This window comes from Eucyclogobius newberryi, unplaced genomic scaffold (genome assembly GCF_026437365.1).
Source record: "Eucyclogobius newberryi isolate DKJ021-1_F unplaced genomic scaffold, fEucNew1.0.hap1 SCAF_10, whole genome shotgun sequence".
Taxonomy (NCBI): domain Eukaryota; kingdom Metazoa; phylum Chordata; class Actinopteri; order Gobiiformes; family Gobiidae; genus Eucyclogobius; species Eucyclogobius newberryi.
In genome coordinates this window covers 16,848,302-16,873,506 of record NW_027315724.1, presented here as the reverse complement: position 1 = coordinate 16,873,506, position 25,205 = coordinate 16,848,302, and the positions used below count along the sequence as shown (strand labels likewise).

Genomic DNA, 25,205 nt, shown 5'->3' with positions numbered 1-25,205 from the left:
ACTGCAGGTGCTGCCATTTCTGAAAGGAGACCACTGTATTCTTTTAGATATTTTGAATTGGTCTAAATTCTTTGATTTACGTTAAGCTGAAATGTTACCATTATGTTATATTATAAACATATATATATATATATATATATATATATATATATATATATATATATATATATATATATATATATATATATATATATAAATTGCCACCAGGGGGAGACACTTCTTTAAAAACACAATGATTAGAAACACCATTTTAAACGCTATCTTTATTTTGTATTTCGCCAGTAAAAACATCATGAAGAACAATTTTTACAAATTCAATCTAAAAATGTCAGTGAGATGCAAACTTCCCACGCGCCATATTCTATGAGAATGTCAAAACATGAACTTTAAAATAGTAAATGTAACAAAAACAGGTTAAATTAACACAATTTAAAATAAATAATATATGCTAAACAGTCTACCCATAATAAGCTCATTACAAGAAATATGAAAATAAGGGGTTTACTTGAGGGTGCGGTAAGACCCTTGAGGATGGAAAGTAAAGCCAAGAGAGATGCTTGGCTTTGAGGACTCACCACTAATTCCCCTTCAATACAGCTTGGCTTTTCAATGACACCACAAAAGTTACACATGTCATGACAGGCAGCACATAGGAAACGGCAAGCATTGCATTCAGACCTACCGTTAAAATGCCCTATAGATTACTTTGTTTGTGGTCCAGTTATATACATTATGTACATTTATTTACATAGGAATGCTACAAAAGCTCTCCAACCTTTTGACTTTAGGTGCAACTTCTTTGATGAAAAAAAAGCCTGAGGGAGACTCATTCACTATTATTTGGCAATCTCTAGTTCTAAATTTAGCAGTAGAAATGAGCAATAAAAAAGTTGATGTGGTGAAAACAATAGAACCCATTTGAATAGGTAAAGATACAACATAATGACAAGTAATGTAATAACACTGCTGAAAACAGCTTGACAGATGCTCGTGTTTTGTGCTTGTTATCAAAAGCCTGAACCAAAAGCCAAATGTCAGCTCTGCAGTGCTTACACAGTACAGCATTTTGTTCAATGTTCAATGATATTATAGTGGTAGCGTACAACTTTCAGCCTCAGTGGTTCATGCATGTCCCTGCTTTTCCTGTGAGCTGTTAGTCGCTCGCCATAGCTGAGGTCTCCATCAGCGAGGTAGCATTTTTTTATCATGCAGCGCCACCTTTTTTACTTCTTCACCTGGAAAACATGATAGAAGTTATTTCAAATGAGAATAGTCAATATAACGTAATAGGCGAAAGTAGAAAAAAAGAAAGAAAGAGTGAAATGATATATGTCCTACCTTCTGATGGTTGATGAAAATGGAGTTTTTCCAAAAAAGGAGTTGCGCTGCTCGCGAGGTGAGGTTTTTGGTTCCATAATGACAGGCTTGTGCTCAGGGATTTGTGCAACTTGAAACCTGAAAATTTAACACAACATTTAACACTTGTGCTCAGGGCAAATACATTTTAAAACGTTTACTCCTAAATTACTGTAATATTTCTGCCATCACGCTGTACCCACGACTAAAATTATAATAATAAAACCGCTAAACTATTCATTTCAGTTGCAAAACTGTCCAGAATATTTGAAGACTCTAACTTTGTGAACAAAAATTAGAACACTCTTAATATATAACCACAACAAAATCATCAAATTGATCTCACCCAGAACATGCTACAACACTTTTAGGCGCGTGTGTGAGAGAGTTAGAGACCTAAAGGTGTCACACTGTTTCTGTTGGTTTAAGGTCAGGTTTATGCTGCAAATATGTATAACATGTTACACAAGTAATTTATGTAACACGAAGTCTGATGAAGTCTTTATGAGTGCAGTCTGACTATAGCATGTCTTCATATTGTGACGTCTGTTTGTTCTGTGTGTGTTCTGTGTGTGTTCTGTGTGTGTTCTGTGTGTGTTCTGTGTGTGTTCTGTGTGTGTTCTGTGTGTGTTCTGTGTGTGTTCTGTTGTATGTTCTGTGTGTTTTGTTGTTTGTTCTGTGTGTTTTGTTGTTTGTTCTGTGTGTGTTCTGTGTGTGTTCTGTTGTATGTCCTGTGTGTTCTGTGTATGTTCTGTGTGTTCTGTGTATGTTCTGTTGTATGTTCTGTGTGTTCTGTGTGTGTTCTGTGTGTGTTCTGTTGTATGTTCTGTGTGTCTGTGTATGTTCTGTGTGTCTGTGTATGTTCTGTGTATGTTCTGTTGTATGTTCTGTGTGTTCTGTGTGTGTTCTGTGTGTGTTCTGTGTGTGTTCTGTGTGTGTTCTGTGTATGTTCTGTGTGTGTTCTGTTGTATGTTCTGTGTGTTCTGTGTATGTTCTGTTGTATGTTCTGTGTGTTCTGTGTGTGTTCTGTGTATGTTCTGTTGTATGTTCTGTGTGTTCTGTGTATGTTCTGTGTGTTCTGTGTGTGTTCTGTTGTATGTTCTGTGTGTGTTCTGTTGTTTGTTCTGTGTATGTTCTGTGTGTTTTGTTGTTTGTTCTGTGTATGTTCTGATGTATGTTCTGTGTGTGTTCTGTGTGTGTTCTGTGTGTGTTCTGTGTGTGTTCTGTGTATGTTCTGTGTGTGTTCTGTTGTTTGTTCTGTGCGTGTTCTGTTGTATGTTCTGTGTGTTTTGTTGTTTGTTCTGTGTATGTTCTGTTGTATGTTCTGTGTGTGTTCTGTTATATGTTCTGTGTGTGTTCTGTTGTATGTTCTTTGTGTGATCTGTGTATGTTCTGTGTGTGTTCTGTTGTTTGTTCTGTGTGTGTTCTGTTGTTTGTTCTGTGTGTGTTCTGTTGTATGTTCTTTGTGTGATCTGTGTATGTTCTGTGTGTGTTCTGTTGTTTGTTCTGTGTGTGTTCTGTTGTTTGTTCTGTGTGTGTTCTGTTGTATGTTCTTTGTGTGTTCTGTGTATGTTCTGTGTGTGTTCTGTGTATGTTCTGTGTGTTTTGTTGTTTGTTCTGTGTGTTTTGTTGTTTGTTCTGTGTGTGTTCTGTGCGTGTTCTTTTGTGTGTTCTGTGTGTGTTCTGGGGTGTTCTTTTGTATGTTCTGTGTGTGTTCTCTTGTATGTTCTGTGTGTGTTCTGTGTATGTTCTGTGTGTGTTCTGTGTGTGTTCTGTGTATGTTCTCTGTGTGTTCTGTTGTATGTTCTGTGTGTTCTGTGTATGTTCTGTTGCATGTTCTGTGCGTGTTCTGTTGTATGTTCTGTGCGTGTTCTGTTGTATGTTCTGTGCGTGTTCTTTTGTTTGTTCTGTGTATGTTCTGTTGAATGTTCTGTGTGTGTTCTGTTGTATGTTCTGTGCGTGTTCTTTTGTTTGTTCTGTGTATGTTCTGTTGTATGTTCTGTGTGTGTTCTGTTGTTTGTTCTCTGTGTGTTTTGCTGTATGTTCTGTGCGAGTGATGTCGATATAAGCAGATTTTTATAACATTTAGACATTGGTGTGACAGACAATGACTTCCTTTAATAAACCCTAAACACAAAAATAATACATAAAACATATCTTACCTCCCCACAGACATCACTGTCACTTCTCCTTCTTTTCTTTCCTTCACTTGAGCCTCGTCTCTTTTGTCCTGAACAGTATTTGGCACACCAGCTTCTGTATGGTCGGTGTCAGCACACACTCCGGCCAGCAGGGGGCTCTTCTGCTGGTCCACAGATGCACTGAGGGATGGAAAGATGAGAGACTGGGGGGGCTTTAGGGGGTCTTTGAGCGCGTCCAGAGGAGGGATGAGGACAGGGGGCCATTTCCTCTGGGCACAGCGGGTACACCGGTAACCATGTCTGGGAGCCAGTCCGGACACGCCCGAGATGGTGTGGAGGTGGGACTGATGCGGGCAGAGTTTGGGTAAGGAGCGGAATGTGATCAGGGGTGACAGCGTGGGCAACCTGGAATCAAGACGGAATAAAGATCAACAAACTCATTTCGCTAAAAAACTTGAGTTCAGTTTTTAATCTAAGAAGTGCAAGCAGCATGTGCAGTTCAAAGGACAGAAGCTAAGGACGGTTGGATGATGTGAAACGAGCCATTTGTTTTTCCTGTAACTATGGAGACTGTGATAGGAGCTAGCTATGGACCTCTGAAATGCGACAGACTTTTTATACCAAATGTTCAAGGGGAAAACCTGGGAGGGAGTGACCTGTATCATCACCAAACCGAAACAACACAGCGGAGTAAACGTGAAGAGGTTCACTTTGCTCCACCTGGACTCTGACTGTGGACACAGAAGAGTCTATTGTCCTGAGGGCTATTACTCTCCTCAAACTGCCCGGACACCTGATCTGAGAAGTGCAGTGAAACGGTTTCTACAGCTGAACTTGGAATTTATAAATAAAGTATCTATCCATCTATAGCCATTTCATTGTAAAACTATAACAAATAAATGTATAAATCTGTCAAGGTTGCAACTTTGACATTCAAAAAGTTTTCTGTCCACGGGCTAAGCTGGTCTCTAAGCTCTTCTGTTATAGCCCATTGTTTTTATTGTGCAGTGACATGAACAGAGCTGAGACCATGTCCATGTGATACTAGCTGCTGGTTGACCTATAGTGACCTGTTTGACCCGGGAGGATCTCCCACACACACAGGCATTCATAGGAATTAAAGGCTTTCTAGAATGTTTATGTAAATTCCATGTGTATGAGCTCGGGGCTGAATGTTCTTGAGGCCTACAGCTCACATGTTACGGCAACCCACTGTGGACCACGAATAGGACCCTATTGTTGAGACGAGAGAGGCACCATATGGTTGAGGGTTGGGTTAACATTTCATTCTTCATGTATTTACTAGTTCAACTCTAATTGTTGTTAACATTGGCTCAAAATGCCTTAGTTTTAGTTGTGAGGCTAATACGCTAATATGCTAAAACTAGAATTTAAAAATGTAACTATTTCAAAATGACCACACTGCCCTGTTAGCCAATCAAAGGTTAAAGTTAAAGTTGTGCCATGTAATATTTCTGGTACAGGGAGTTCCCCACTATGGCATTAAACTTATCTACCATTTTGTCATTGCCTTGATTTGCCTCTTCACAGATCTGACCAGTAATTTGGCCTGGTGGCGTCAACATGGAGAAAAGATAAATTTAATGCCATAATGTTGAAAATTATAGGCACAGCAGAGACAAGCACATGGTGGACCCTTCACTAGAAAAGTTACACAGTGCACCTTAAATAACCACAACATACAACACACATTTGCAACCACAAACACAGCTGGTCAGGTAAATTGTGAGATACAAACTATGTGACATGGGTTTGAGGCCAGTGACACATGATGATGAAGCCTCATGAGCAGACAGCAGCACCAGACATGTGCTACTGAGTCACTGATTTATGTCCTTTAGATTTCAGAGAGAGTAAATGACAACGAAACTAAACTACAGTGCAATTAAATCGAAACATTTTAGCTTTTGAAAATGGCCTTGTCCGTTACCGTGAACCGAGGTAAAGTGAATGAAAGCACTGTGAGTAAATGTTCTTGTTCATACTTGATTGAGGATGATTTGCTCATCTGTTTGCTCTCGTATTCGAGAAGCAGTTCCTCCAGGGCAGCTGCGTTCTCTGGAAAACACACGGAAACATATAATTACACTTTTTAAAATACATATACATACTTCATTATAAAAGTTAAAAGAAGTAAATGTTCTAGAGTGCTTTACAAATTCAAATGTACAAATAAATACATGTAAATGCTGAAATAAAATATAAATTCACAAACACAACATCTTGAATGTCTTGAATTTGGTTATTATTTGTAAGGCCAAAGCTACCTTATATTGTGGTCATGGAAACAAGTGTTTGGCCCATGACGTGTGAGTGGAGACGGAGGTTCTCTTATTCCCCTCTGAAACCACATGCCATGATACACTGGCCACAGACGGGCTCAAGGGCTGTGCTCAAACTTACCCTTCTTTTCGGTGATGAGACGCACCAGGACACTAATGGTATCTTCATTCAGAATGTCATCAGAGATATAAGGCCCGGTGTTTCCTACAACAAAGCACAATAATGACATTGAATAAGCTATTCTTTTATTTTTATTGTGATGCATTTATAATATGTTAGTCATTTCTGGTAAAAACACTATGAATAGATTTTGATGAGATTATGAGAATCCCTAAATCCTGTGCAAAACATGATTAAACAATATTCATTGCTTTTTGGGTTGTAAAATGTTATCTGCTTTTCCAATCTCCCGCTGTGTTATGGTTGATAAAAAACAGAAAATATAGTAATAGTGTGTATTATCTGTGAACTTTAATTAATTTCAGTGTGTCCCGCTGCACTCCACAACTTGTCCCTCCTTTAGGACGGTTTGAATGTCCAAAGCAACACTAATACTTTTGTTGCATTTATTCATTTGTTTACATAATGAGTCGTGTACTTTTGTAGCCTTTTCTTCAGATAACAGTAAGCCGTTACAGTAAGGGTCATAGTCTTAGTTACGCTTTAGCAGAGCAGACAATGAGAACGTTACAGTAAAAAGGGACACACATTGTCCGACTTTCCACACTGGAACACTTCACACAGAGCACAGGGCAGCTCGGGTTTTGTGTCTCGGTACATGATGGCACAGATAAGGATGGATATGGATGACTGGATACCATAGAATATATAATTCCCCAAGACAACCCCAGTGACCCATCCCGTAATAGAAGAGTGTGCAAAGGGTGAGCACTTTTAAACAGCTTTTAATACAAGGAGGCGTGTTATGTGTGCTGAGGTTTCTTTTAACACAAATATCACAATGGAAAATCAAATCTGGTCCACAATAGAGTGTGGCAGAGTGGTTTATCATGTAAAAACTTGATTAGAGAAGGGCACTTACGTGATGAACACATGATTATGATGTAGATGTGCCCTGCAAGTCTCTCTTGCATAAGGGGTGTTAGGCTATTGTTAGGCCAGGACAAAAGATATTGTCACAGAGAGCATCTATCCCATCTATTCATCAGCCGCATGGCAACGTGTTCAATGCTAAATGCAAACAGTACCGTAATTACATTCATTTATTTATTACTTATCATTTATTCATTAATTTTTTTTTAAATGTATTAATTACAGCAACAGCAATTCCTAAATATAACCAACTACCAGTGGTGGAAAGAGAGTACAGTTGTGGCAAATATCGTACTCAATTACAAGTACAAATACTGCCGCCAAATTTGTACTCAAGTAAAGTAGCTCAATCTTCTGTTCAATATGTCTTAATTAACTTGTTTTAAATGACAATCTGCATATTATCTGAGCTCTGGCCAATCATAGCAGAGATGTTTTGTGTGTTCTTTGGGGTAGAAAGGGGCAGAGACAGACCACCGATTTGGGGCAGTTGGGACTTCACTCTACTCAGTACTTGTAACTAATTACAATTAATTGGTCAGAACTTTACAAAATTATAAGTACAAGTACACATTAACTAACTCTAACCCAAAAAAGTACAATTACCTAAAAGGTCTACTTAATAACATTAACGTGAGTATTTGTATTTAGTTACACTCCATCCCTGCTGACTACTTATACAAACACAGAGAGTAGTTAGCATTAGTAAATCTATGTGGTTATTGGTTTAATGTTTGGCCCTGTCCAAGCCCATTCTGTCGTTGTGCATTAATAAATACGACCCCCGTCACATTTCCACACTGAAAAGAATTGCTTGTTCATCTGGGGATAATATTACTGTCTAAAATGTTTTGGATAATTGTGAGCACTGAACATTGTCTGCAAGCTTAAAATAATACTGTCCAACCAAAAGGAGGAGTTATGATATCATTGTATTTCAAATATTTGACGCTTCATGTATCACAGTCTTTTCTTGCTGTCCTGTTACTATCCTGAGCTCGGCACAGTCAGCCTGACATTGTCTCAGCTCCGCAGAGGTGGGCCTGGCTCTGCTCTAATTCCCCCCCATGGGTGTTCCTCATGACTGAAGACGGACAGAAAGTGCTGGAGTAAGACATATTCCACTCAGCTCACCAGAGTCAACCCTGCAGAGGGGAATAAATAGACTACACTGCTGGTGACAGAGCGGTAAGAATGCCAGACATAATTCGTGCTCATTAGAATTAAACATTTGAAGGCACAGAAAGTGGAGACTGTCAGGTAAACTCTTGAGTGAAATGGAACCGGCTGGGAAAGGAGAGCTGGTTGCACGGTCTCACGTTCAGGCACTGAGAGAAGGAGAGGGATGAAGGGAAGAAAGACTGACAAGAAACCACGTGGGGGATGGGCTTTGTTCCACGGAGCGTTCTTAGATGCCCAGTGCACTTAAGTTTCCATCCATCCATCCATTTTCTACCGCTTGTTCCCAACAAAGAAATAACCACGACGAACGGCCTGTATTCCGGCATGTGTCACAGTCAGTTGCGTGTGCTCGGCCACATATTGTCCATCAGCTGTTCACGGAGCCCAGAGCGTCAGGGGGGGTCAGGGGGGGTCAGGGGAAAAGACAGCTTATCCTTTAAACCTGTTTATGTTTACGCACCACACAACAGCAAAAGACATGGACACAATATGCCCAGCTGACACCACCAAACAGCCTTTGGCATGGAAAAAGAATCAGTGTTCATATTTATGTAACTTTAGCATTCATTATTTATCATCAAGATTACCCAGATATGCAGATGTCACTTTTAATAATCTAAGTTAAAGATGCACAGTGAAAACTTTCTTCTTTTTATTACTTTGCCTGGAATTTTCCACAACATGGCATCAAACCTATAAAATCTCCATAGAAACGAGCAGAAAACGCCACGTTCACCAGGCCATGTAACAAGTCAGCTCTGTGGAGGTATGTCTGAGGTATTTTTGAGCATTAAAATCACCCGTAATTGAACAAACGTTAGGTAAGTTTAATAGCATACTGTGGAACACTCCGGGCAAGGCAGTAACATCTCCACCGGAAAAGTTACAAAGTGCACCTTTAACTAATAAAATCTAAATCTTAATTCTGATTAAACCAGCAGGAAATGTTCTCTAACTGGAAAAAAAGTTATTCATTTGTCGGAAATAATACACTTTGTCTGAATTTCGCACTTAAAAACACTCAAAATGTAAGATAGTGCAACACTTCTAAAGATTGTTCACTTGGAGACCTTCCAAAAGTGACCTCTATCAAGCTTCATATGGTTCACAATGGTATTATTAGAGTTTCCATTATGTAACACGCACTCACTTGACTTTCTCTTACATGAAAGAGCGTCACATTATTTTTGGAGTCTCTATAACATCCAAACTCTGGGGGATCGCAAAGCAGTTTATCGCAACTCAATCTCACGCCGCTCTAAAATCTACACTATGGGACCAAAACTTGACACCGGAGCAGGGGACATTAAATGTGGGTGTACCTCGTTTACTGTGAATGCAACATGGATGGCCTATATAGAAGAAAGAAAGAAAGACATATGACAACAAACTCTGTAATCTAATTTAAAACTCATTACAAGTACAATGACGACAGATGAGACGACAATTAAGTTTATTCTAACCCTTCTGCATTTACTTTTTTCCGTCTTAACTATTCTACATTGCATATTTTTGTGTTTTCATGAGCTGGATATGGTTTTACATCATTGCCCTAAGCTAGGGGTGTCCAAACTTTTTTCACCAAGGGCCGCATTTTGAAACTTAAACGGGGCAGAGGGCCACAAACAACTTGACAATGTTGAATTTGTTGAATGACAAAGTGAATAATTCAAAATTTTGCATTTGATGTAATTGCAATGAGCCTCCACACCTTTAATTATACCTAGAACATTAATATTAGGTTGGTATAACATCAATATGCTTGAATTTTCCCAATTTCACAGTAAAAAGTACTAGTTTTTGTTGTTTGGGCCGACATAGCAGGAAGCTGGAGGGCCAACAAAAATTGGTCTGAGGGCCGCATTTGGCCCCCGGGCCCTAGTTTGGACATGCCTGCCCTAAGCGCTCGAAGGGCATTTTACTGCTTTTCAAATGGCAAAATGTCTAAAATCACACACGTCTGCATCCACCCAAAGCCAGGTCAAAGTTTAAAACACCAAAGATTATCATATGCTGAGTGAACAAATAGGGATTCCTGCTTTCGTTTGTACTCTTGTGTATTTGTACTAGGTTGGACTTTGCCTTACCGTCTTTCTGTAGCGAGCCCATTTCGGCGTCCCCTGCCTCCTTTTCTGCCATGCAGTTGTAACCCTTCTTCTTGAGGATGTTGCATATAAGGATGCCCAGGAGGCCCATAACGCAGAAAATAGGCACCAATGCAAACACAGCATACTCCGCGGTCTTCTCTTCAGCGCTGCGTACCACCGTGCCGTTCACTGGTCCTCCTGGGCCGGTCGAGGCACCCGTAGCAACTGTGCGCACTGGCCGCAAATGCATGGGCTCTGGGGAAGAGAAAAATGTCACAATGAAGTACATTTGTAAAGTGAAATGAGTCAATTGAGAGTCAAACATACTTTCAACACATGGGCTTTGGCTGGAGGCTTCTGTTGAGAATAACCTGGAAAGAAAAACATTTTTAATACTTTGTGTACTTTGCTTTACTGGCCGACCACTGCTAAACATCGAGCCCATTTAAAATATATAAGCCTATCTATGTATTAGTAATGTAAATATGCTACTTCTGCTTAAAAATTGGCCTATATTTTGTACCACAAGTATCATCCAGTTTTGTTATGATGCTAAATGTTTCGAATGCACAGCTAGTGGACGGACACGGCACATGAGGACACGCTAAGACAGACTGACCCTGGCAGACAGTCTCCACACACTGCGTCAGAGGTCACAGTGCCTGGGCTGGCCACGCCTCGACCAATCAGGTCACAGGAAAGGTGTGGACGGCAAAGTTCAGAATCCAGAGCATCTGAGAAGCTCCTCACTGGACATGACTGGCAGCTCACCTCTTCTGCAGGAGACTGGAGCTCCGCACAAGCCTGTGGAAGAAAAGTCATTTGAGTTCATTCTCTTAAAGAAAGACATGATAAAATCTTGGTTTACAAAGTAGGTTCTCACAGTTTGGGATTTAAGAGATTTGACATTTAGAAGATTAGACTATGAACTAACTAAACTAATAGATTCCCTGCTTTTCAAAACAGGGATGACTGTTTTGTCCCTAATTATTTGCAGCCTTTATTCAAAAAGATTGATCTTGATTACTTGTGCAGCACTATTATACATGATCGCTCAGCAACAACGGACCTATTGTTTGGGTCAGATTATAGTGAGTCTATAAAAGGATTAAGAATATACTTTAATGTGAGCTTGAAAGCTTTCTCTCGTACTGCATAATTTCATCAGGAAGCCATTGGATCCCTTTCACTTGTGTTATATTTGATATTGGCAATGTGTCTGCAGAGCCATAAGAGTCTTACCTTTGAAGGCTGCTGTCCAGGAGGACATCGGAGACAGACACAGCCCTCTCCCCACCGACACTGCACCGCTGCAGCCCCACCACAGCCAAACACCTGCACATACCACCAAGAGCTCAGCAAAAAGACAACCCGTAACCAATAACCAAGGGCAAACAATCAATATATCCTCATTTGCTGACGTGCGCTTAAGTATTGTGTTCAATGCCTTTTCATAATTTTTTTAAAACTCAACTCAGTTTACTTGTTTATCAGGAGGACCACTGTGTTAGTTAGTTAAGTTAAGATGAGCAGACAGGTTAATGAGAGATGTCTTTGTGTTCAGACTTAAACCACCTCCTCCTCTTCTTGTTCCTCTTGTCTTGGAGCTATACGTTTTCTCCTCCTTCATTTCTTTGTGATGTTTCCCATGGCGACCTCCTGTTGCTCTTTAGTCTCGTCGGCACGCTCCAGCTCTTCAGAAACATGCGCGCTGTAGAAGTGGCTGTTCGCTTTAAGCATCTCCACTTGTCCTTCGAGATGCTTAATTCACTTTTCCATTTCCCTCACCTCCGCTGTTTTTGGCTCTCTCGTTGTGTCTTCAAACCTTTTATGGTTTCCTTTTCCTCTTTTATACAGCCTCTTCCGTAGCTCCTCTACTTTGATTTGTAGGGCCAATTCTCCACCTCTGATTTGAGTTCCAGTATTCTTCATCAGCGTGTTGTGATCAAGGCAAGGTTTGTCTCTCCATTTGCCCAATTAAGCGTCATGATTGTCTAGCAGTTGCCCAAAAACATCCCAACACATGGAAATAACACGACGCTGTGGTGATTTTATGAACAGTCACACTAATAAACTGTAGAACTCTTTACCGTGAGAAGGACAAGAGTAGTGCAGCAAAGGTGGTTCCTCGTCATCTTCAATAAATCCGTCTATGTTCATATGATCTGTTAGAAAGATACAGCATTTTTATTAAACATGACTACATTTAAATCAATCAACTTCATTCGCTCAGAGTCTAAACTGGCATAAGTTCTGTACACACAATACGATACACCTGAGTCACTTGTATTCCAGTTGTCAGGCAGCAGAAAGCAGCGTAAATAGCGTTTAGCATGAATCAGATTCTGTTTAAGGATGAATGAAAAGCTTCTGCGTGACTATGTTGAGGTCAGTTACAGCAGATGCAGCAACATAGCGACATGAACTTGTAAACTTTGTATTTTTGGAGTAGATAGTCACAACAATGAAGTCGATTGTACCATGATATTGCTTAAATATATTTTTAACCAAATAAAGGTTGAAATATGTTGAGTGAAGGCTTCTACATAGAGAATATTTACGAATAAAGTGTATTATTGATGAAAAAATCTGAAATACTTCAATAATGCCACCGTTATCATCTATAAATTGTCTTTTGGTGTTTTATATAGTCTGTTTAGTACTTTAAACGATTACAATGATCAAAGTACAGAACTCCTCACGATTATTCCGATTAACCGTTGCAGCCCCAGTCACAATTGTACAAACTGTTGTTGCAGATCAAACATTTTCAGACTAGACCAGTCCCTTCATAAAGTCAGGAAGAATTCACACAATGACAACAACACAACTCTTCAACATCTGCGACCAGGTACAACCAGCTGTTTACTACTCATATGCTAATTTATTTATCTATATTGATTAATCTGAGCCAAATAAGCAACCGCATTCTAACATTGCACAAAACAACATCGCTCCATGACAAAATCCCACTGCAACAACAGTAGATTAGGATGAGAATACCTAAAAAAAGCGAGATAAACAAAAGTTGGTGGGCTAATGTAAATGTACATACCCCAGATTTGCAAATGAATACTCTGGATGGAGTATGCGCTGCTGCTGCTGCTGCTGCTGCTGCTTAGGGGTGTATCAGAAACAAACTTCAAGTGCTCGTATGAATTCTCTAAATGTTAAAATGTGTGTAAAAGTATCAAAGTAACAGAGTTCATGTGGCCTCGCTGTCTTATAGTGCGACAGGGAACCTCAGACACCTCCCATCACCCACGAGACATGCCTCTTCCAACTCGCAGTGAACCAACAAAAATAGTGTGTGCCATGGCGTGTGTGAGACAGGATCACCTCTGACCACAAGCCAGAACACGGCAAACAGTGATTGGGCCAAATCAGCACTTTTCAGCCATGGACGGTCAATGTTGCCTAATATCAGACGGGAAAATTCAGCCAAACGATGGATTCAAGGAAAGAGCGATATAAATGTAATGGGTTTATTATCTCAGGCAGACTTTCCATGTCATGTAAAAGAGAATCGGAATGTCATGACATCACACTAAAGCAAGGGGTTGATGATGGTAATACTGAGTAAAGTCTAAAGAATAAAGTCTAAAGAATGAAGTCTAAAGAATAAAGTCTAAAGAATAAAGTCTAAAGAATAAAGTCTAAAGAATGAAGTCTAAAGAATAAAGTCTAAAGAATAAAGTCTAAAGAATAAAGTCTAAAGAATAAAGTCTAAAGAATAAAGTCTAAAGAATAAAGTCTAAAGAATAAAGTCTAAAGAATAAAGTCTAAAGAACAAAGTCTAAAGAATGAAGTCTAAATAATAAAGTCTAAAGAATAAAGTCTAAAGAATAAAGTCTAAAGAATAAAGTCTAAAGAATAAAGTCTAAAGAATAAAGTCTAAAGAATAAAGTCTAAAGAATAAAGTCTAAAGAATGAAGTCTAAAGAATAAAGTCTAAAGAATGGAGTCTAAAGAATGAAGTCTAAAGAATAAAGTCTAAAGAATAAAGTCTAAAGAATAAAGTCTAAAGAATAAAGTCTAAAGAACAAAGTCTAAAGAATAAAGTCTAAAGAACAAAGTCTAAAGAATGAAGTCTAAATAATAAAGTCTAAAGAATAAAGTCTAAAGAACGAAGTCTAAAGAATGAAGTCTAAAGAATAAAGTCTAAAGAATAAAGTCTAAAGAATGAAGTCTAAAGAATAAAGTCTAAAGAATAAAGTCTAAAGAATGAAGTCTAAAGAATAAAGTCTAAAGAATAAAGTCTAAAGAATGAAGTCTAAAGAATAAAGTCTAAAGAATGAAGTCTAAAGAATAAAGTCTAAAGAATAAAGTCTAAAGAATAAAGTCTAAAGAATAAAGTCTAAAGAATAAAGTCTAAAGAATAAAGTCTAAAGAATGAAGTCTAAAGAACAAAGTCTAAAGAACAAAGTCTAAAGAACAAAGTCTAAAGAACAAAGTCTAAAGAATAAAGTCTAAAGAATAAAGTCTAAAGAATGAAGTCTAAAGAACAAAGTCTAAAGAACGAAGTCTAAAGAACAAAGTCTAAAGAATAAAGTCTAAAGAATAAAGTCTAAAGAATGAAGTCTAAAGAATAAAGTCTAAAGAATAAAGTCTAAAGAACGAAGTCTAAAGAACGAAGTCTAAAGAACAAAGTCTAAAGAACAAAGTCTAAAGAACAAAGTCTAAAGAATGAAGTCTAAAGAACAAAGTCCAAAGAATAAAGTCTAAAGAACAAAGTCTAAAGAACGAAGTCTAAAGAACGAAGTCTAAAGAACGAAGTCTAAAGAACAAAGTCTAAAGAACGAAGTCTAAAGAACAAAGTCTAAAGAACAAAGTCTAAAGAACAAAGTCTAAAGAACAAAGTCTAAAGTCTAACTATAGTAGGTGGCGGTAATGCAAAACTTGGATACCAACCGCCATAAAACACCAAAGAAGAAGAATTGTTTAAATGTATTCTTTTAATTCTGCCTCGTCAAGTTTATGATGAAGCACACTAACCAAACGTTTTCCAGTGTCCACTCTGAATTTAATATTACATGTGTGAGTAATGTCCGCCAGGGGTGGAAAGTAATAAAGTACACAAGTATTGGTATCTGTACTTTACTCAGGTACATTTTCCATCAGGTACTTTTGACTTTTCCTTGGCATCTGCACGTTCTACTGAAAAGTCAAATATGATGAGTTAAAGACCGGGTATTACAAAAATATATAGGGGTAAATAATAGATAAATTAATAGATACATTAAGTTATTGCTTAATTTGGTCACTTCCCTTGACCAATTTTTTTTTAGCAAAATTATGACATTTGATACTTGAATAGTTTTCTAAATCTGTGTGAAATGGTTTTACTTAATGACTCTAAAAGTACATTTTACAACTAGTACTGGTACTTTATCTTAATTTGATTATTTTGTATGTGTAACTTTTTGCCCATGTGTCTGTACTTTTACTTAAGTAACATTACAGCAACTTCTAATACTCATTTTAGTGCATACAACAAACTTTCAACTGTTTTCAGAGTAAGGCTGGGCGATGTGGTGATAAACAAAACGATGTGATATTTTGGTAAAATCGTGATACACACATTTCCGCTTGAATGCAGCTTTATTCTCAAACACGACACTCACACCTTCTATGGATCAGCCTCAGCGATGCTCTGATGAAGTATGAACTTTCAGAAGAAGCAGACTTTAGTTACCTCCATAGACAATATGAATTTACTACATTCATTTGAATTGTGATTAATCAAAATTGTGATTTGCCTCTACACCAGTGTTTCCCCAATCTGAGGGTCCCAGAGGGTACAGGGGCTCCTCAGGGCTTTGGCTGGTTAGAAGTTCAGGTCATCACAGTAATAAATTGTCTTAAATAAATCTAAATCCCAAATAAATGATTTAAAAATTAGTATGGGAACATAAAAACTACAATTGCGGTTTATTTGTATTAAATAGATGCCTGTTTGTATTCATTTTGATCATGTAATGTATATGATGGGCAGTTTTACATGGAGGGCTTCATGGTAAACGACATTATGTTATAAAACAAATGTGTGGGTGTGATACAGTAGACTTATACCATTAAAATACTAGCTCGTCTCGGCTGATAATAAAGTTAAATGTACTGTTTTTCTCTTAAAAACCCTCAATTAATTCTGACACATAAGGAATAGCCATATTCTGAGAATTCTGACACAGTCCAATCAGTAAATAACATGACAAAAAGGTTTGTCATTTTCGCCAAAGGTGAAAATTACAAAATAGGAGACAAATTAGGGACAATTAAAGGAATAAGTGTGCTGACTTTTGCCGACTTGTGTAAAACAGTAATTACCTAAAAGCTTCCTTGCTTGACACTTGCAAATAACAAGTCGTGACAACATCAGATGAACAGTGACACTGCATGTTTTGTTCAGTGGAGCTAAAATTAGCGATAAAAAAGGAGGACAAGACAAAAACAGGCACATTATTTTGTTGCAGTGGTTTTTGGGCTGTGGGCCTTTTTTGGTTCTCTGATGTCATTCTGTGGATGAATGTGCAAAGGAAGGAAGCCACCACAAAAGAGGAAAGACAAGAATGAGTGAGCTGGAGGTGACTGGACAGAACTCATGATCAAAAGTACGTGGAGGTCAAGGCAGGGCCAGGTCTGGTGCAGGACAACAGGAATCTGACCATGACACGCCCACCGACAATCCAACACTTCATTTTAGTGTCACTTTGGAACATGGCCCCGTCACGCTTATGTGTGAGGGGGGACTTTGCTCCAAGTATGACCTTAGAACATATTTGGCTTTCTACCTACCCTACATGCATTGATCTGGCTTTAAAACAGTGACTTAATAAAAACAAACCAGCGGGTGGGTAATATTGACTAACAAGCATCATTCAGCTTTTTTTTTAGCTTTTTTTCCCTATAAACAATTTGCTTGATATTGAATCTGTGCATAGTTTCAAAGCAACATTTACATTTATTTAAAATTTAATACATATTGCCTACGCCAACGGTCAAATTGGAATTAAATAACAACAAAACTAAGATAAAATAAAGTCGGACGTAACCCGTTCTGAAATCTAAATCCAGATCCAAAAGCACTTTTGAGTTAAACCAGAAAAAGCCAGTTACCAGTTAGAACCAGTGCTTGTGCAGCTGAGGCTCAAGTAAACAAGCGTATGAAGCATATGATTGATTTTGGGATTTTCAGAGGAAAATCTAAATTTAGTGAAGAAAGTAGATCACAAGACTGGGAACTATAGTCAGAGTGGATTAAATCTCACAGATATGAAGCTGGACTGTGTATTGAAAGTCCAGAATCCACTTGGGCAGTTTTATTTCAAACATCTATTACAAGCACCTAGAGATGTTCATACAAAAAATAAACTTTCAAAACAAAGAACCCCATGTTGCTACTTAATAGTGGACTGTAACACAATCAATACTGTAGAAAACATTCAGTTGTATCATCTGGACTCTGGAAAACATGTCGTCTCTTATCGCTACGTGGATGACACGTTTGTGACAATCAAGAAACACGAGCTGAAGCCTTCTCAGAGCACATCAACGCTGTGGACCCACAAATCAGGTTTACAAGAGAAGATACTATAAAGGAGAACCGCTTGGCCTTTCTTGATTGTTCCACTATCAGAGGAGAGGACGGGAAGCTCCAAATAGAAGTATAGGAAACAAACGGATCAGTATCTGCTCTTGGGTTCTAACCACCCACTACAGCACAAGCTGGGAGTGATCAGAACTTTACAACACAGAGCTCAAGGTGTGCCCACCAGCTCAGAGGGCAAGGAATGCTCTCTCAGCCTGTGGATTTTTGGTTCTCGGGGGTCTTAACAAAGTGAAGAGAACCAAAAAGCAAGAAGAAATGGTGTCTCTCCCTTATGTCTCAGGACTGTCAGAAAAACTAAGAAAAACACGAAATTCCTGTTCTTTTTAAACGAGGCAACAAAAACTGGTTCAGGCGATACAAATGTTTTTTTTCTACAATGGAACACTGGACGAATGAGGGATTACGCGACAAAAATATTTACTGTACACATAGACTTAAACATGGAGATATTGAGGCCATATACTTTGGCAGATATTGAATAAAGAAATTACATAAACAGGAGAAAATGTAACCTTTCCTAATTTTTTTTAGAATGGTCTTAATGTTTATCAGAACTAGAATAAGACCACATGGTAACGTGGAAACTATTATTATTTTGAGTTTAAAATTACGGTCCGCTGTCTAAGAATTGCGTTTTTACTATCAAAATAGGTATAAATAGACTAACACTAACTAACTACAGCAAAATGGAAACAACACAGTGGGAAATATATAAAATAAATTGATAATATCACAATTGCTGCAAATTAGAATATTGAGAATTCTGTCAGTAAAAGTATTGACCTACATTTTTTTGGGATTAAACATGACAGAACCATGTAGTGTAAAATTGATATTTCTACTGTTTGTGGGAAATCTGAATAAGAAAAAAGAAACATGATGCAGACTGGGAATGTGCTTTGGCTTTAAGGTGCATAAAACAATGAATAATACTTTTTAACACATTGGTGCATTGTAAAAAATACTGTTTGAATATTGTAATGGGAAAAAAAAAATTGGTATTCATTTCAGTTAATTTTGTCCAGTGCTAGGCTAATTCATGTGCAGTCTATGTGCTGTCGTGACACATATTCATGTGCAATTACTGTTGTGATCACATGCAATGGTATTTATTTATTTATTTGTCTATGGGAGTTTTTATTTATTTATAGGAGATCTTCTACTGAAAGTGTTTTTCAGACTTCCTATAAGTGATCTGTTCTTCTGTATCTACCTCTGTATCTACCTGCGTTGCACCAATGAAATTTCCCCATGTGGGACAATAAAGGAATATCTTATCTTATCTTATCTTAAAATATGCAAATAGCCCTGTATCTAAGTTAAAAATGTGTAATATGCAGATGTTGCGCAAAGCGGCCTAGACAGACATGTTTTGAACGGATTAGATAACAAGCTTGACTAATTTGCTTCTCTGATCCACGGCAGATATCTTAATACTTAATACTTGCAATAAACATCACACTAAAATCTTCAAATTCCTGTGATTTGCGCTGCAGAACTACAATTACATATTAAGATGACACATATACACTCATGGATTAACAGACTCCGAAAGGATTGAGAAATCTGCTGTTTTTTGTCCATAAAAGCTCTTTAATCTATATTTTTGTGTGACACACTCTTATATAGAAAACACCACAAAAATGTATGAGGTTTTTTTATGACACATCCAGGTACATTTTGAAGTTTAAAAGGCAAATAATATCTTTGTCTAGATTTTTTAACAGTAGCATCACATTGAAGTGCATCTCTTTGATTTGCACTTAATTTAGTCGTCGACATTTATACATTTTATTTTTGTCACAAGAAATGACAGTGTTTTGGGCTCAATCAAGTGGATATCCAAGAATAAGGTGAAACAGTTGCCACATTAGTAAGCGACACATGATTAATTGAATGTTAATTGAAAGTAATTCTTGATCGCAGTTACAGTAAACTAAAAGGGAGCAAGTCGTAGTGCAATACGAGCTCTCAAAACTATTAAAGAATATCCAGGATCTGACCATATACTGCATATCTGACCCCAGATGCACACATATTACGCAGCTTCACTTGATCACAACCTTGCACACAGAAACATGATAAAAAAGCAGAATAATGGAACAGTCACTCCAAAAACTCTTGCTATCTCACTCTGTATTTAGTCATTTCCTCTGCATTCCACATACATCTTTATAATACTTTAGGGGGGAAAAGGAGCCGATAAAAGTTTGTATGTTTATTTAAAAGTAATTGTAACATCATTGGATCATTTGGACGACTGACAATGACAATGACTCTCCGTCCATGAGGCGACGTGCAGCGGTCAGTCTGGAGGAAGGCTGAACATGACGGAAAACAACTGAGCAGGCAAGACAAAGGTTTAGGCTAATTACCCAGCATGGCACAGGAGACACTGGAGGACTTGCAGATAATACGCATGTGTATGTCGCCGACGTTATAGGGACAACCATACCCTCTGTTTGAGTGAATGGAGGTGCCCATTACTGGTGAACGGGAGGCCGACGTACGCCAGCGCTGCACACGCTCTCATTATGGACAGTGTGCACATGTCTGCGGATGTGGCCTCGTCCTCGCACTGCCAAGATGTCAACGTTTTCCAATGGAACTGGACACTGAGCCGGCCCAGCGTCCGTGTCCTGCTTATATCGGTCGGTCGAATGTCCACGGACCCGAGCAAGCGCACTTCTGCTGCCTGTTCGTGTCTTCTACTCTCCATTTCAAGTTTGCCTCGATTGGTGAATAGGTTAGTGGTTAAGGCGGCAGCACATAGGCCAGACTCACTGTGCAGCCGGCCGCAGCATCAAGTTCAAATCCCGGTGCTGACAGTTTGCTGCATGTCCTCCCTTCACTCGTCCCCTTTCATGCTGAACTGTCCTGTCTAACAACCTTGGGGCTAAAAAAAATAAAAATAAACCAAAAAGATTTGCCTCTACTGATACAATAGCGGAAGTTATAGTTGAATCGTTTAGTTTATTAATTTTATGGATCTGTTCAGTCTTCATTTGTACAGTTAGATTTGGCCAATCTGCCTCGATTTTTATTTATTTAATCCCTTCACTGCATTTGTATCCCATAGGAGTGTAAAGATTATCACTTAAAGTAGCTCCTACACACACCTAACTTTACCATCTTGTACTTTTTAATGAAATTGCCAATTTTCAGTCAGATCTATTTAACTAAAAAACTAAACTAAACTTAAAAAAAAAAAAAAGTTTCTAATGTGTCAACAAAATGAAAGAAGAAATTTAAACCTGGCTTTGTCAATTTTGCAGTCCCAAATATGTGCAGTTATGACCATTTTTACACATAAAATGCCCTATTTCTACATGAAAACATGATATGAAGAAACATTTTGTAGCATTTCTGTGAGTCAGCTACAGGAGAAGTTTCAAACTGGACTTCAAATTCAAGACTTTTTCCTATTAACATGTGTCTTGCCTTAAATCATGGTTTAGTCCTAGTTTAATCTTGTTGTAATCTAGACCTTTTATTCTTGCACAGTTAAGGAGGCAAAGAGGGGCTCAAACAAAGCTGCGTTCATTTAGTTCAGGGGTGAATGCTTTAGGATCTGAGCAACAGCCTCGTTATGGGGGCCAGAGATTGAAGTTTTGTGGTCAGGTGTGGTCAGGTGATAAAGCTTTCGAACCAAATGGTTTATTTGTCCAAAAATGAATACACTGCTCTAACCAGACAGTTGAAATGGCATAACAGCAATCAATAAAAACTAAATTATTCTTACCAAACAATTCATGAGACAAGGAAAATGTCATAATTTTAGTCCATATTTTGCAATTATACTGGGCAACTGTGATGAGATTAAATACTGGTTTAGTCAAAATCATTACTCAGCGCTTTTGAAAAGTCTATAGCCTATCACTGGTGACCTCAGGGTTATAAAGGCCCTGTCCAAACACACAGGCTAAACACAGTGAGTGGATTGTGCGTGTCACAAAGACAGAGCTGGACACTGCAGTACTGTGAATGTCATGTGTGGAGTCAAACCATCCCAGCTCATCCCAGTCTCTGTGGAAATCATGTTCATTTACATTTGTAGACTCTCAGCAAACAGAGAATGTCACTACATCTTTTTCAGCTTTTATATTGAGTAGAAAACACTGGGCAATGGCGTCATAATCTGACAAAATAGAGACGCTTACACCAAAAAAATAAAGACTACCAAAACAAATCACAATAACTGTAGTCTTACTATAGTGCAATACTGTCTCGCAGCCCCAGTGTGAGGCTGTGAGACAGTTGGATAAAAACTGATCCACTTGGAATGTTCCCACAAGGTCAGAGGAACAGGAAGGCTTCAAAATGAATAAGTACTTTCATTCTTAACAAGTTAGGCACTCTTTTTCTTCCACACCTGCCGTTCACAAGATGCACACTTTGAGACATGTCCTCAGGGTGCAGTGGTCAGGATCAGAAGGTCAAACCAAGGGAAAGAGATGGCCTGGCAATAAGTGAGGCAATAACACAATTTGATCCTCAGGAAACATTTAGGCTAGTTTTGAAACAAAGACGTCTGAATCCACAGAGAAGAGCTGTCCGTGTGCCTCAAATGTGCAGTCACAAAGTCAGGCCATGGTGCACCTAAAATGCTGCACCTCAAACTAAAAATAAAGTATGTAAAAAGCGTGTAATAGGCGCATGCTTTGAAATAATACCGTGACCGTGTGTAAATTTAGATATGCAAGTATATGTTGGCATAAATATGGCCATTCTCCCAACATTTTCTCAGAGATGTTAAAGCCTTGGCTTCTTGTAATTACACTGCTTCAGAGCTGAGCTGAGCGCTGAGCCCCTCTGTACAATCTGTGGTTAGTCAAGTGGAATTTCCTTGGCACACAGACGCCCGAATGACTTTGGGATGGCCATGCTCTGGAAGTCTGGAAGTCCTCCCAATCACTTTGGCCAGATTAATGGACACAGTAAATTAATGGGCTAATTAAAGAGACATGGCCTTTTCTGAAACTACAATTAGCCAAAACTACAATTAGCCAGGCTCTTAAGGGGGCAGTGGGAGCATAGAGAAAGTAGACATTCTATTATGAACCTAATTTTAATAACCCTTTAGTGACACCCAACAGTCAAGCCTGTTTTTCTACTACTTCTATTATTATACAGAGGGTTTAAATTTACACACAAACAAATAATAAGCCAATCCCTATCTCACTCCTATATAACAGGGCAAAAATATATATGTTCTTGTTTGTTTGAATGTGTAGGTAATGTCAAAGGTTGAACTTTCACCTTTACAGCTCTTTCTTACAGTGCGAATCATCAGCAGAACGTTTTAATCAATACATTTAGTGACTAATTCTCAATAGATCTGTAGCAGGTCCTCAAAATGACTGTAAACAGTTATTAATGTATAACCATAATGTAAGTTGCTGCAGTTAACACAGAGTAGAAAAGTAAGGAGGGATGATACCAGGACATTCAACTACAACATAACATCTTTTTTCACCATCATTATTCAACATAACAATACAAACCATGCGCATGTGTATTATTAATAACTGCCAATACATTTGACACAGAACAAAGAGCCACTGGAGCTTCTATCCAAACTACAGATATCAGACATGCTGCGGTCAGATAAAGTCATAAAACGCTCCGTGCGTAAAAGTGGTCACGATGGCTCAGTGGTCAGACAAACCACACAGGATCAGACACTGCTCAACTGTCCGCCAAACTACCGGCTTCAGCACCCAACTCCCTCACGACCGAGTGGAAAGAAGAAGACCCCGTACTTACCGGTTTGGTGAATAAACGTGGTCAAAAGCGCTGCTCCTCTCTGGACATGATCCGTTGAGGAAAGTGTTGGAGAAACTTTTGGGAAGCAACCAAAGCCACGATGCCGGTAACAGAGGCTTCCCCGCTGCGTAGTCTCTTGTCCGTTAGAGAGGGGGAAACATCCAAACAGTGAGCCGGCGCGGTGAGGTCACTGTGCGTCATCGCTGCAAGATGAAACCCCCGCGAGCGTCTGTTCCTGCGGGCCGCCGCACGCACGCGCCGCACGCACCGCGCACGCACTTTGAGTAGTAGTATTCTAATATTTCTAAATAGTGCAGACCATTATTTAGGATGAGGTAAGGAATATAAAGACACGACTGCTGAAGGTCTGATAGTAATAATAATACCATCATTACATTGTCACTAGAAGATATATCTGGGTCTATTTTGAGGTAAAACCCTACACCTTTACATTTTAGCTTAAAAATAGTACCTTTTAAATGTATTCAAATTAAAAGGTCTTTCTTTAGAGAAATTCTCAACAATTCTATACAAATAAATATGGGAAGGAGTGTCTGGAATGCCTGCCAATGTGGTCCCATAAATTTGGATTTGGCTAGGTGTTTTTTTATTTTTATTTTTTACTTAGTTAATTTTATTGTATTTCTGTTTCTGTAATTTCTTTGTGATTTTAATGCATTTTTCCTGCTGTGTGAAGCACTTTGAATTGCCTTGTGTATGAAATGTGCTCTACAAATAAACTTGCCTTGCCTTGTGACCCACGCACCGGCGCGTTATAGTTATTATAGTTTTATTAAAGATATACAGCAGTCTGTTTCTATCCATTCTGACATCCAGGCCTTGAATGTGATTGGAACGTGTTTATCTGAAATGGGGTGACTCCAACACCATGCTCCAAGGCAAAGCTGACTGTTCTCTGATTAAATCACAGAATGACAGAACTCTATTAGACCATGGCATTTGCATACTGAGAGTGGACTGTAGTGGGCTGAACTGCTGCGTGTTCATGAATGAGGACATGGTTGGCTGTCTTCAATGGGGCCATTCTCAGGGTTCAGGGTGATCATATCTCAATGCACTTCATTGTGGGTCAGTGTGGAAAAACCATAATGGGACCTGTGTCAGGATCAAAGCTCCTTACTTCATGTGTTGTAAACCTGATCTACTTTTATTGGAAGGAGAGCTAAGAGAGTTAGGAATCAGGCTTTTTGTGAAATGTGTCTTAGTTGATTAAAAAAAAAAAGCTATAAGCAAGAATGAAGCAATAAAATTATTTCACTGCTTTGGATACAGTATTTGTGACAGGGCAGAGGTGTAGCTCAAACTTCTGGGTTCTGGGTGAAAACATCTTGGTGGGCCTGCACCACATGTTCTCGATGGCAGTGGTTCCCTAAGTACAAAGGTCGCAAGATTATTTCAGTATGTGATTATCAAATGATGACACTATATTTAATCTATTTTTTTTATTGAAAAGATGTACTTCGGAACACTTTTACTTTAAGTTGAACAAATGTTGTGTGAAAACGTGAGATAGAACTAAAAAAGCTTTTCGTTTTTGTTTCACCCGTTGTTATGCACTTATAATATAGGATACGAGAACCTTGATCACAATTTGGAGAAGGAAAAATTGCACATTCATTCATTTTTTTGTGTTTTTTTAAACTTTTGAACAAGCATATCAATATTTCAACAAAAAATAGGCTGATTT

General features: G+C 38.5%; 1 protein-coding gene across 1 annotated transcript; it reads right to left on the bottom strand.

Moving 5' to 3' along the window:
- Positions 1–275: 275 nt before the first annotated feature.
- On the bottom strand, positions 276–23,662 carry relt (RELT TNF receptor). The gene is made up of 11 exons (XM_072461909.1): positions 23,498–23,662; positions 12,214–12,288; positions 11,366–11,458; positions 10,743–10,927; positions 10,451–10,494; positions 10,124–10,378; positions 5,922–6,005; positions 5,504–5,576; positions 3,519–3,902; positions 1,339–1,455; positions 276–1,235 (listed from the first exon to the last, which is right to left on the bottom strand). Exons 2-11 carry the CDS (start codon positions 12,256–12,258, stop codon positions 1,232–1,234), a joined length of 1,284 nt encoding a protein of 427 aa, XP_072318010.1. The 5' UTR covers positions 12,259–12,288; positions 23,498–23,662; the 3' UTR covers positions 276–1,231.
- Positions 23,663–25,205: the final 1,543 nt, after the last annotated feature.

Coding starts and splice junctions, on each gene's coding strand:
- relt (XM_072461909.1), bottom strand. CDS start 12,258: ATGACGAGGAACCACCTTTGCTGCACTACTCTTGTCCTTCTCACG. Junction 11,459..12,213: donor CTACTCTTGTCCTTCTCACG/GTAAAGAGTTCT, acceptor TGGTATGTGCAG/GTGTTTGGCTGTGGTGGGGC. Junction 10,495..10,742: donor TGTGGAGACTGTCTGCCAGG/GTCAGTCTGTCT, acceptor TTTTCTTTCCAG/GTTATTCTCAACAGAAGCCT.